This window comes from Myodes glareolus, chromosome 7, assembly GCF_982192425.1.
Source record: "Myodes glareolus chromosome 7, mMyoGla1.1, whole genome shotgun sequence".
Classification (NCBI taxonomy): domain Eukaryota; kingdom Metazoa; phylum Chordata; class Mammalia; order Rodentia; family Cricetidae; genus Myodes; species Myodes glareolus.
The window spans coordinates 20,346,764-20,360,065 of record NC_142032.1 but is presented as its reverse complement, the minus strand read 5'-3'; the positions used below and the strand labels follow the sequence as shown (position 1 = coordinate 20,360,065).

At 49.1% G+C, this 13,302-nt stretch overlaps 1 protein-coding gene across 1 annotated transcript; it reads left to right on the top strand.

Annotated features, from left to right (window-relative positions):
• Positions 1-2,064: 2,064 nt before the first annotated feature.
• On the top strand, positions 2,065-4,532 carry Frat1 (FRAT regulator of Wnt signaling pathway 1). Its single transcript, XM_048452938.3, has one exon. The coding sequence runs from the start codon at positions 2,197-2,199 to the stop codon at positions 3,037-3,039; it is 843 nt and encodes a 280-aa protein (XP_048308895.3). The 5' UTR covers positions 2,065-2,196; the 3' UTR covers positions 3,040-4,532.
• Positions 4,533-13,302: the final 8,770 nt, after the last annotated feature.

Here is a 13,302-nt window from a genome sequence, read left to right as displayed (position 1 = left end):
GCTATTGGCCAGCTGGCTCTTTATTAAACCAATGCGAACAAAACATCTTCTCAGTGTACAAAACGACTATTCCACAGCAGGACAACTTGTGGGAATCAGTTCTTTCCTTCCACCCCAGGGTCCTGAGGGCTGAACTCAGGCAGACAGTCTTAGCGGTAAACCTTAGTCATCTCACCAGCCACCAATTCTTTTTTTTTTTTTTTTTTTTTTTTGATGTTTTAGATGAGCCAGGTAGTGGTGGTACACACCTTTAATCCCAGCACTGGGGAGGCAGAGACCGATCTCTATGAAGTCGAGGTCAGCCTGATCTACAAGGCTAGTTCTAGGATAGTTAGGGCTGTTATACAGAGAAATCCTGTCTCAAACAAACAAACAAAAGTTTTAAATATGTATGGGTGTTTTTGTCTGCCTACACGTCTATGTATTACATGTGTCCCTGGTGCACATGGAGGCCAGAAGAGGCATGTAACTCCCTGGAACTGGAGTTACAGATGATTGTAGACCCAGGTCCTCTAGAAGGGCAGTCAGTGCTCTTAAATTATGAGCTGTTTTTCTCATTTACTTTCTTTTGAGTTCAGTCTCTATCTAAAACTCACGGGTTTGAGTAATCTTCACACCTCTTCCTTCACAAAGGAGTACAAGCCCTGGCTTTGGCTTGGCTCTTGCTAAATACTAGAAAGTACCTGCCTGCACACTGCTAAACTCTTCATTGGCTTCTGTGTGTCTGTGTGCAAATGCTTTATGACTAATTTTAAAAGAGCTTTATGTTGTACAATTTACATATTACAAAACCCACTCGTTTAGACTCAGTATTTTCCCCCAGTGGTGGACTAGAAACTAAGGCTGTTCAGTGGTAGGAACACCGAGTTTCATGCAGCCAGGCTGGCTTCAGATTTGCTATTTTGCCAGAAATGATCTTGAACTTGTGATACTCCTGCCTCCACCTTCTCGGTGTTGGGATTGCAGATGTGTGTCACCACACAGATGTCTGTTGCAGTCAGTTTGAAGGTCATCGATCTTCTAACGGCTCAGAAGTAAAGCACTCCTATCATGTGCAAGGCCCTAGATGTAATACCCAACACTTCAAAATAAATCGTTAAACAAATTTGACCTAGTGCCACAATTGCAAGGTGTAGGTAAGATGATCAGGAGTTCAAGGCTATCCTCAGCTACACAGTCAGTCCAAGGAAAGACACAAGGTCCTGCCGCGAAATAAATAAATATTTTAACAAATAAATAATAAAGACTTGGTTAACCATTAATTTTACAATGTTACCTCGAACGGTTAAGATGGCCGGGCCTCTGCTTTTATACAAACAGCTCATCCTGTGCCCCCCTTATAGGGGACTATTCTCCTTTAGGCTGGTGAATTACTCTAAAACACACACACTTACTTTCCATATTACAGCCCCTCACAAACGGCCAGTAGTCGACTCCCTGTCGGGGCGGGGGAGAGTGGGTGCCAGTCAAGAAACACTAATCTGTGGCCTTTTTTTTTTTTTTTTTTTTTTTTTTTGCGCAGTTTCCAACCCGGCCATCCATATCAGACAACAAGATCGTCCTTTCCCTAATCGCCACATCGATTCCTAGCCTCGCCCCCTCTACTTTCCATGCTCGCCTGACGCTGGCATCTGAACCTTAAAAAAAGAAAGAAAAAAAAAACGCCACCGCCTAAACCAAACCACTTGACATGCTGAGGGGAGTGTGTGGAGGTGTAAGTGTGTGGAAGTGACTGTGTGTGGAAGAAACCAATCAAGTCCCCCAAGGTGTCCATCTTGTGGGATGCCAATTAGGCCCGGCTGAGCGAACCAGAATCAGCTTCCCAATACATCCCCGCACACAGCAGACAGGGCCATGAGGCTCGGGGGCAGGCAGGCTCCACTCTGTCTTCTGGCCCAGTAGGCTCCCCGCTGCCAAGGACACAGCATCCCCCGGCCGCCCGCAGTGGTAGGAGCCGCGCGACGTCACCCATTGTTTACAAATCAACCCGAGCCGGCAGCGTTCCGGCTCCCGCGGCTGGGAGGCGCGCGGTGCGACTGCCCGGTGGCCCCGGCTTCCGCGTCCCAGGCCCGGCCCCGGCCCCGGCCCCGGCCTCCGCCTCCGCCCCGCTCCCGCCCCAGCCCCGGCCCGCCAAGCCCGCGGGCAACCGAGCTGCCAGCGACGCCCGCACAGCCGCGGGGGCCCGGGCGGGGGGCCATGCCGTGCCGGAGGGAGGAGGAGGAGGAAGCCGGCGACGAGGCGGAGGGGGAGGACGACGACGACAGCTTCCTCCTGCTGCAGCAGTCGGTGACTCTGGGCGGCTCGGCCGACGTGGACCAGCTCATCGCCCAGATCGGCGAGACGCTGCAGCTGGACGCGGCGCACGACGACCCGGCCTCGCCGTGTGCTGCCCCGGGGCCCCCGCCCCCGCCTCCGCCCCCGCGGGTCGTGTCTGCGCTGCCGGCGGACAAGGCCCGGGTCCCGGCGAGGCGGCTGCTGCGAGCTTCCGCGCCTACGGAGGCCGGAGACCCGGCGCCCCCGGGGGCGGTGCGCTGCGTGCTAGGAGAGCGCGGGCGCGTGCGGGGCCGGGCGGCTCCCTACTGCGTGGCGGAGCTCACCGGGGGCGCCAGTGCTCTGTGCCCTCAGCCCCCGCAACCCGGCCTTGAGGGACCCTCGGGGACCGGCAAGCCAAGCATCCCGCAGCCTCTTTCGGGCCCGTGCCGGCGGGGTTGGCTCCGAAGCGCAGCCGCGTCCCGCCGCCTGCAACAACGACGCGGATCTCAGCCCGAGATCCGCACCGGCGACGACGATCCGCATCGACTCCTGCAGCAGCTCGTGCTCTCGGGAAACCTCATCAAGGAGGCGGTGCGGAGGCTCCATTCGCGACGGCTACAGCTACACGCAAAGCTTCCCGCACACCAGTTACTCGGGCCTCTGTCTGCCCCGGTGCACGAGCCGCCTTCACCCCGGAGTCCTCGAGCGGCCTGCAGCGACCCCGGCGCTTGCGCGAGGAGGGCGCAGCTCAGAGCTGGGGACGACCTACTTGTCCCTGGCAGCTAACACCCAGGGTGGCCACAGCACCAGCCTGGAACAGGGGACCAAGGGAATCATCCAGGACTGCACCGGGCTGGTGGAAAACTCGAGCATTTGAAAACGGGATAATAAGCTAAGAAATACGCCGAAAAATCGCAAATATTTTCATGGTCGAGAGCCCCAAACTGCTTGAATTGAAATACAGGAGTTAGGCTTGTTTAAAGCAGATTTTATTGAGTGCACCGCGGGCTGTCAGCAGGACTCCTTTTTTGGCATAATCCAACCTGGACGCTGCAATTGCGCGCAGACTCAGCGGGGCACCGGCAACCACGTGGGCCATGATGCATGCTCTCAGGATCAGCTAGCTGAAGAACGAAGGACGATGATCACAGTTATTTGCAGTACTTTTCAGGGCTGTTTCCTGATCCACTTTGCGGGGGGGCGGGGAGGCCAGAGTGGACTTACTATCGGGGAGCACCCCAAAATACTACACTTGAACATTTTATGGCAGTTAAAAGATCGTCTCATATTTTTTTCGGTGCTGATTTTATTGTAAAACATGCGGTTCCATGAAAGGACCCTCTTGGGGCTAAATAGAAGTAACTTTTTTTCCTGTCTATACCCCTTTTTGCAACTGGTTGCTGTTACCGGAGTGTTGAGAAAATGTACCATAAGTGGGGGTGGGAGGCGGCATTGAGCGGTGTTGGGCGATGGAAGGGTATGGGGAAGCATGGCTTGATCTCTCCCGCCTTCCTAAACTGTTTTCAAAGGCGATCCGTTCCTCCTTGGGTTCAAGGTCGCTGTCTCCTGGATGCGTGCTGTGTTGTGGGGCACTAACAGAGAGACTAGTCGAGCTGCCTTGCTGGGAGAAGAGCGTGCTGTTTTGCAAATACTGGAGTCCCCTAAGGACACGCGCGCCACCTCCCGGGGGTGATGGGTGTCTGTCCTTCCTGCCTGGGACTACCGACCCTGACCCTTTGGCCTGCACACAAGCTGCCTTGAGACAGTGGTCCTCGGACCATCTTTTCCCTTTGGCTCTGCTGCCCTACTCAAGTGGAGTGACGCTGAGGAGCCTAGGGGCCAGGGAGAGGGACTAGAGAGACTCCACACAACAGGCACTCCTGATACACAGTCTCACACAGCCGCTTATAATGGGCTCTCGGGGCCATTTGTAATAACAGCTGCAATTCCCTGGATAGAGGGAGTTGATTTCCTCCTTCTGACCCTCCCCCAGCTGTGCCAGCTCGCCTTTGTAAGTGAAGGAAACCGAGTAGAAAATGTGACCCTCCAAATGGAAAAGCTGCAGGCTTTTTGCTATTGTGACTGTGAAGTGCTTGGAAATGCTGTTCACTCTGAGCGACCGTTTTAGTTTTATGGAGTCAATGGCTTGTTCAGCATCCAGATGTGGCTATTGACAAATCTACACTTCGCACCGGAGTGACTGGAATTGTGACTGTCCTGATTATAGGATTTTAACTTAACTGAAATAACTGTTTTTGAATAAATGTGTTGGGTTTTTTTGTTCGCTTTTATTTTGTTCTTTCCTCCAGTGGGAAAGATGTACAGAACACGTTCCTGTGATCTCCATAAACATGAAAACACTTGAAATCCCTGTCAGCCTGGCTCGCGGATGGTAATTAGAGGCCTTTGTGTCTGAGCAGCTCACTAGTTAGACGAGGTCTGTGCAGCTGGGTGTGTATCGGTGCTGGCATGAAATTAAATGAAAGTGAGGTCAGGTTTTGGATCAATCCCATTCACCAAACCTCAGAGCCTTTGGGTGTCAGAGATGGTGAAGACTTAGGAAGAGGCCCGACAGTGAAGGGCATCAGCTCCCCAGGGCTGCACTCAGATGCTTCCTGCCCCTCCCCCTCCGCTTCTGGTGTCATTAAGTGGGCTGTTGATCAGGAGCCATTCAAGATAGAAAGCTAATAGTGGGAACACTGGTTGAGATCTTATTAAATAACGCCTCCCGCTTTGCTCTTAGTACATTTACTACCATTCTGTCCCAGCAATGACTCAACCACCCGTTTCCATTCCTTTCTGAAATACTTCAGTCTGTTCCCTCAAGGAAAGAGCTGAGCTGGGTTCACAGAAGGAGTGCCTCGTGTTTAAGTCCACGTATGAAGTGGGGAAGGGCCCTTGGAAAAGTGGTGAAAGTCTGTGTTTTTTTCCATTCCCTCCTCTGTGCATCAGGGACAGGGAGATGTGTTTGTGATGACTTCCCAGCATGTAATAGAGGTAGGTGGACCTTACATAGCCCGTCCTTTCCAGAACTGGCTCTAAGTAGCCAGGTGACTAGGGTCCTCACTTTTTCATTCAACAAAAGCTTGCTCGTTGGGAAAGTTTCCTGCCTTGTGTTCTAGTTGCCAACTCTTTTGACTCAATGCACCATTACATCTTGCATACGTAAGACAGTTACAGTCATCGAGGGCACCTTCAGAGCTCCAGCAAGGGAAGGATGATTTCAGAGCTCACCAACAAGGAAGGGGCCTCTGCGGCAGTGCTGAGCTTGTGTGAACAGAGGTCCAGGCCTCTGATGTGGGCACAGCCCTGAGCTTCTCAGCCCCAGGTTTTAGTTATGGACGCACTTCTCAGAGATCTAGGTCTGAGAGCAGTCTAGAGCTTTTCTCCCCAACCCCAAAATGACCGCAATTGAATGCTAATGTACTGAAGAGTTGAATTTTTGTTTTTTAACTGGTTTTTCAAGAGACCAGGCTGACCTCAAACTCACAGAGATCCACCTGTCTCTGCCTCTGGAGTGCTGGGATTAAAGGCATGTGCCGCCACCACCCAGCTAGAGCTGGAGTCTTATAGTAAATTCTGCCAAGCATAGTGGCTCATGTTTGTATTCCAGCACTTGGAGAGCTGAGACAGAAGGATGGCTAGAAGTTCTAGGCCAGGCTGGGCTACAGAATGACACCATGCCTATAAGCAGCCAGAGCTTACCTTGGAAAGATGAAAGAGAAACTAGGCTTGGTACATGCTCATAATCCCAACACTTGGGAGGCGTAGACAGAAGAATCAGGAGTTCAAGGTCATCCTTATCAGTTACATATTGGGGCCAACTTGGCTGCATAAAACCCTTTATTTCTAAAGGTGGGGAAACCAATAGATACTATACTAAAGCAGAGTTCTATAAACTTTTTTCTAAAAATCCTGCCAAGGACTGAGAATTTTTTTTTTCCTGAATATATATGTGTGGTGCATCCATGCCTGGTGCTCTCAGAGGTCAGAACAGGTTCAGATTCCCTGGAACTGAAGTTACATATACTTTTGAGCTACCATGTAGATGCTGGGAACCAGATTTGGGTCCTCTGCAAGAGCAACAACTGTTCTTAACCACTGAGACATTTCTCCAGTCCCCAGCTCTGCAGTTGAGACCAGCCGGGGCAATATGGCAAGACCCAGCCCATTTTTCTCTCTCTCCATTCTAAGATTCTTCCAAAAGTGCCTATACTTAATAAAAGAATAAGTAAATAAAAACTATTTTTATTTACTTATTCTTTTATATATATTGCCAAGTTCTACTACTCACCCTTAAATCCTTCTTAGAATAGAATAAATCCAACTTTGTATGAATGATGATTATTAGAGCTGTATGTGACTGCATGCATTGTCTAGCAAGTTGAACCCCAGACTTTCATGAAGATTAAGCAAGTCCTCTACCACTGAGATCTACCCAGCCATATCAGAGCATTCTTTAGGTAGAACCATCGCCCAGAAGCACGGGCAGGACATAGTGATTCTCTGACGTCATTAAGACTATCTAGAAGCCAGATTTCTGGGCTCCCAGTTCAGGCCTCTTTCCAGGCACTCCACATCACCATAAAGGGCACAACCTTGTTTACTGAGCAAGCCTGCATGTAAATGGTCCGTCTGTGGTTGTCCAAATTGGTAACCTTGACACAGAAACCCTGGAAAATGCTGTCCCAACTGCCTAACTGGAGCTGTGGAGTGCCAAGTATGCTGTAACAACTTTGATTTTCTGAGATAGTCTCACATAGCCCAGGCTGGCCTTCACCTTGCTTCGTAACAGAGGTTGACCTTGAACTTTTGATCAACCTACCTCAACTTCCCAAGTCCTGGGATAAGCAATGTTATTGAGTCCTGGGGGTTGAACCCAGGGCTTCACTCTACCAGCTGTGTTGCCTCCCTGAACCATTTCCTTACAAAACAGTCTGCAAACTATGAAGACAGCTGGCTACAGAAGAAGCCCAGGTGAGAGAAAAGGCCAAAACTACAAACTGAAACAAAAATAAAATTAATCAGTTAGCAAATAATGGTTTGATGAAAGAAAGGTATATAGACCGCTTCAAAGTCTGCCACCCGAAGATCATTCTAAGCCAGACTTAAATGCTCTTTGAGTTCAATTTTTATCTTTTTTTCCCCCAGTTCTTTTTCCAGCTTAGAAGCAGGAACACAGAGTGAAGATCAGACAACACTTTCCTATCCAGCAAAGTCTGTGTTGAACCCTGTGATCCCTTCCTTCCAATCAGAAAAGAGTTACCTTGGCAACCAAATTACTAACTCACTCAATTAGCGCTCTCCCCCTTTCCACCGATGCTCAGTAATCACAGAACGTCAGCCCCAGAGAGCTGAGGCTTTGTGGGCTGGGGCTCCCGCTTCATCTAGAGATGGAGGTGCACTCCATATGATGCTGTGAAAGCTGCTACAGGCAAAAAAGAAAAACTCTCCTGGGCACTGTTCCCATCCATATATAAAAGGAGCGTAAATGACCTGCCCTTAACTGTGTCTCCCGGACACAGGAAGCAAGAGCTGGGCTCAGCAGCCAGTCCTTGGAGGCTAGCTGTGTGCTTTGGGCCAGGGTCCACAAGTTCATTGTGTCAATAATTCATCTGCAAAATGGGAAAAGCACAGAGCCTAACTTGCAGAATTGTGGGAGAATAAGGGTCTTGTGCTGCCCAGGTTGACGCTCCCTGACTCTACAGCCAACACTCGCCCTGAATCCCTAATCCTCTTGCCTCTACCTCCCAAATCCTAGGATTATAAGCATCCAGCACTACTTCTGGCTCAGGAAGTTGTTCTATAAAAGCACAATTTTGAGTCTTTTGTAGAAGAGCCTGTCTCTGAATGACTTCTCCAAAGTCCCACCCTCTCTTTTTCCTCTCTTCTCTGTGAGGCCTCACATGCAGATTGTATCACAGAGCTATAGAGCTATATGCCATTGACCCCCCCTTCTCTCTCTCTCTCTCTCTCTCTCTCTCTCTCTCTCTCTCTCTCTTCAAGACAGGGTTCCTCTGTGTAACTGCCCTAGCTGTCCTGGAATTCTCTTTGTAGACCAGGGTGGCCTTGAACTCACAGAGATCTGACTGCCTCTGTCTCCCAAGTGCTGGGATTAAAAGCCTGCCCCACTACAGGCAGCTCCAATCTCTCTTAAAAGGCAGAGAGCTGGCAAGATGTCTCAGTAAGTAAAGATGCTTAGGGCCACACCTGACAACCTGAGTTCAGTTCCCTGGACCCACATGGTAGAAAGAGAAACCTGCTCCCATAAGTTGTCGCCTTGTGTGTGCTATCGCATGTGCATGCCCACCTACCCACCCCCCCACACACACACATCACATACACATGAGGGGATTCACACCTGTAATCCCAATACTTGGAAAGTGGAGGTGGGAGAATAACAAATTCAAGGTCATCCTTGTCTATTTGTTTATTTAATATATATTTATGTGTTTGTTTGTTATTGAGACAGGGTTTCTCTGTGTAACAGTCCCAACTGTCCTGGAACTTGCTTTATAGACCCGACTGACCTCAAATTCCCAGAGATCCGCCTGCATCTGCCTCCAGAGAGCTGGGATTAAAGGCGTGAGCCACCACTGCTGGGCTCATCCTCATTTATACAGCAAGATCAAGGATAACATGAGTTACATGAGAGCCTGTCTCAAAACACAAACCAAAAAAGGCACAGAGACTGGATATATGGCTCAAGGGTAGCATGCGCAGAACTGTCCACTCTGAGGTCAGACTACTGGGTCGCAAACCCAGCTGCACCTTCACAGTGAAGTCTTAAAGATAGCGGAGACCAAAGAAATCATCTAAATGTTCACTAAGGAGAGAGTAGAGGTCACTGTCTAGCCAAGCCAGGGAAACAGCTTGAGGTTAGAACTTGTAGAGCCGGAGCAGAAGTATCAGAAGGGTAGATGAGTGTACAGTGGAGCCAGCCCGGGGCCCCCGCTCTTACGACCCCCTCCTTCCTTATTAGAAAGCCCACCCTCTCTAATTCAATTTCTATGCTCAGCTGAAGTTCAGCTTGCCTGCCCTCTGCACTTCTGTCTATCATTTGTGCTGAGAAAAATCCTGCAATTGTGTCCCAGGACTTGTGTTCCAGCTCATTTTGCTCCCCTGTTCGTCTTATTTACTGTCATTACGGAGTTATCTCAGGGGCTCATATGTGCACGCCTCCTTCCCAGAGAGATTACATATTCTTTGATGGCAGTGGAATGACAAAATGTAGAGGATGTTTTAGGAAGATTGCTGAGCCACGTGGCATGGGAAATGGACTGGGGCTGAAGGGGACTATTTATGGTCACCCGTTCCACGGCTGGCTATTACAGCATCCAAGCATCAGACGATAAAGGCCCCAGATGGGTAGGGAGAGGAAAATACGAGACAGGCTTGAGTAAGGTACTGTGTAGCCGTAAACATGCAGCGTGTGAGCCAGACAGCCTGGCTCCTTCCTGTAACCCTGGGTGGTTTTCTCACCTCTCTGGGAGTGACAAGAGTTCCCACCTGATAGGATTGTTGTGAGTATTCATTGAGCTGATAACTAGTAAAACCACTCAGGTCCCTGCCCAAAACATGGCTGCATTTAGTACTACCACTTGGTATTGACAGTCAGTAAATATTTGCAGAGCAAACAAACGGGGGAGGAGGGATTTCAACAGCCTGACACAAGCTCAGGGTGCCTGGGGAGGAGCGAAGAGCGGAGTCACCTAGATGTCTGAAGATGGTGGGGAAGAAGAGACAGGAGCTGAATACAGAGGACGGGAATGTGGCTGAGGGGCAGCGTGTTGGTCCAGTATATGTGAGGCTCTGAGTTTAATACCTGACACTATAAAACAAAAAATCCCCTAAGAGAAAGAAGGGTCAAGGGAAGGATTTCTCAGCCAGGAGAAAACCATGTTTATTTGGAGGTAAGCAGGGGATGGGGAGAGAGAGCAATTAGAGGGAGCTACTCTGAAGGACCAGGCTCCTGTCAGAGGTAGGAAGAATGGCAGAACTCAAAAGGACTATATGTGTGGATAGTTCATATGGCAGTACCCAGGGTCAGAAATTGACCCGCTCAGAGAATCCCAGGACCTGACAAGGGGTCATATCAACTTTGTACATAACCTTTCATCCTGGGAAAGCTGGGAGTTTCTGTGAATGAATTGCTGGTAGCTGATGCCACAAAAGAATACAAACTCAAATTGATACCGAGGAGTTTAGTAACTGTTTCTCCTTATCAACTGCTAACTGACTCACAGGAGGTAGCACGCATAGCCCCAGCTGATAGGTTGCCCAGATAGTTTATTTGACTTATTGATTTGGGCGGGTTAAAAAGGCACAAGCTGGCTATCATTCTGCTACCTTCGCCCTGCCTCTGCCTGTTTCTGTTTAACTGTCGAAATTAGGTCTCACAGCCTAATAAAAAGACTTCCCTAGATTTTCCCGCACCTAAATACTGAAGTCACAGTCACAAGCCCCTTTCTTTTATTTTCTTTTTTTAAAGATATTTTTATAGTTTATTTAACTTTTATTTTATGTACATTGGTGTGAAGGTGTCAGATCCCTTGCAACTGGATCTTCAGACAGCTGTGAGCTGCCATGCGGGTGCTAGGAATTGAACCCAGGTCCTCTGGAAGAGCAGTCAGTGCTCTCAACTACTGAGCCATCTCTCCAGCCCCCTTTTATTTTCTTTTTAAAAATAAGTTTGCTTTATTTTATGTGAGCAATACACAGCCTTTTCCTCCAGTGTACCTTAAATAGTACTTTTTTTTTCAGGGGGGATGCGGATGGGAGAAACTCAGTACAGGCGTTCAAATCACACTACTGGAACCTTCAAGATGGCTCAGTTGGTGAGTACACTTGAGCCAAATCTGACAATATGAGTACAATCCCTGGGACCCACATGGTAGAAGGAAAGAACTATGCATGTTGTTCTCTGATTTGCACACACACGTATGTGCTCACATATATGCAAATAAATGTAATAAAAAATATTTTTTAAATGGGCTGGAGAGATGACTCAGAAGTTAGGAGCACTGGCTGCTCTTCCAGAGGACCCAGGTTCAATTCCCAGCACCCACATGGCAGCTCACAACTGTCTGTAACAAGTTCCAGGGTATCCAACTCCCTCACAAAGATACACAAGTGGAACACCAATGCACATAAAAATAAAAAACTTAAAAAACAAAAAAGATTACATTCAAAAGAAATGAATAAAAAGATACTACTTAATGGTGCTAATAACGGGAGATTAAACTTCAGTGTTCAGAAACTATCAATGCAAGTCACTGACCAAGATCAAGTCCCATGTGCCTGGACATCTGTAGCCTAAGGGTATACCCATAGAGACAAACATGAGCATAGCTGCTCAGCCAACGTGTTCCTCGATCCAACAGCTCTCCCTTCAGTGTCCACGGCTTCAGTGCCCATGGCTCCAGTGCCCACGGCTCCAGTGCCCACGGCTCCAGTGTCCACAGCTCCAGTGTCCACAGCTTCAATGTCCATGGCTTCCTGCCCACGGCTTCAGTGCCCACGGCTTCCTGCCCACAGCTTCAGTGCCCACGGCTTCAGTGCCCACGGCTTCAGTGTCCACGACTTCAGTGTCCACGGCTTCTGCCCTTGGTTCTACTCCTATCTTCTGTCTGCTTCCGCGTGTATTCTCATCTTCCTCACAGCAAACCGATGACATGGTCTTTGTAAAGTGTTTAGGGCAGAGCACCAAGCCCATTAGCTAGTGTTTTTATTGTTCCTGACACCCCTTTCCAGACTCTAACAAGCCATCTTAGCCTCAACTGCCAAATCTTCATCACCAGTCCGTGTCACTCAAGTTCCAGTCCCGTGAGACCCCAGACTGCTGTCCCTGTGACTTCTCTCCTGAGTGTCCTAATCAACCCTCCCCACCAACAACCCGAGTCACCTGACACAACCCAGCTTCTCCTTGTCACTTCCCTAGCACTGTGGTCCCTCTGACTCAGTATGGCTGAATGTTATCAGGGGAACTTAGGCACCAGTCCTTTTAGAAGATGAGAGCCAGTTCAACTCTGCCTCTCCCCACCATTCCGTGGCCACCTACTCTAAAGGGCGAGTGTCCTAGCCAAAGTCATTCCTGGGCTGAGTACTAGGAATGGTCCATTCCAAGATGCGGTATTTTTAGAAATGGCCTTTGCTTCCTCGGGTGACCTCACTGAGACACTTTCAGGCTCAAGGCTGGGTCTTGGCATTTCTAGCTTTTACAAACGGTTGGATCAGTACCAGGGACTGGAGAATTCGGGCCAAAGCCAAAGCAGCTGTAAAGATCATGACCAACAATGAGCACTTTGTCGTCTAACCCAGGAGAATTCAAGGGGTCTTCTGAGGAAAGACATAAAGCACTCTAAGCAAAAGGGTCTCTCCCTTAGTCTAAAGTTCATGCAGGCTTTTGAAATCCTTCTTGAACACACACCCACCTGAGAGACTGTCAATTCTGCGCTGGCCTAATGAAACCCATGCTCTCAGGGCTAGTGGTGTCGCAGAATGGGAAGGATTAATTGCTGGGGAGACAGGCTGAAGGCTGTTCAGGGAAAGCAGCCCTCTGGACTCCAGACCTAGAACCATCTGGGAGGATTTCTGTTTCCAAGTTGGCAGAACATTATTCACGACATGTGGCATGTGGGAAAAGATGGCTTGTGAGAGCTGTGTTCAGGACTGAGTCTGCAAGCGACAGGAGAGTGACTGATTCTTCTCCCCATCCCCTCCTGCCATTGTGGAGGGTCAGCCTAGCAAAATCTAGCTATTCAAGAACTTCCTTAGAATCTAGAGGGAAGTTGTTGAAGCTGTAGTGCTCCCTGAACAATGTTAAGTGCTATCATTCTTAAAATATGTCCGTCAGACATCATGGTCCAAGCCCTTAATCCCAGCACTCAGGAAACAGAAGATGTCTGTGAGTTCCACAGAGGAACTTCCTGGTCTACATAGTGAGTTCTAAACCCGTCAGAATACATAGATACCATGTATGTATTTGTCTAAAACAAAACAAAACAAAACAAAAAAACCCCAAATTATTTTCTTCTTGCCCTACCCATG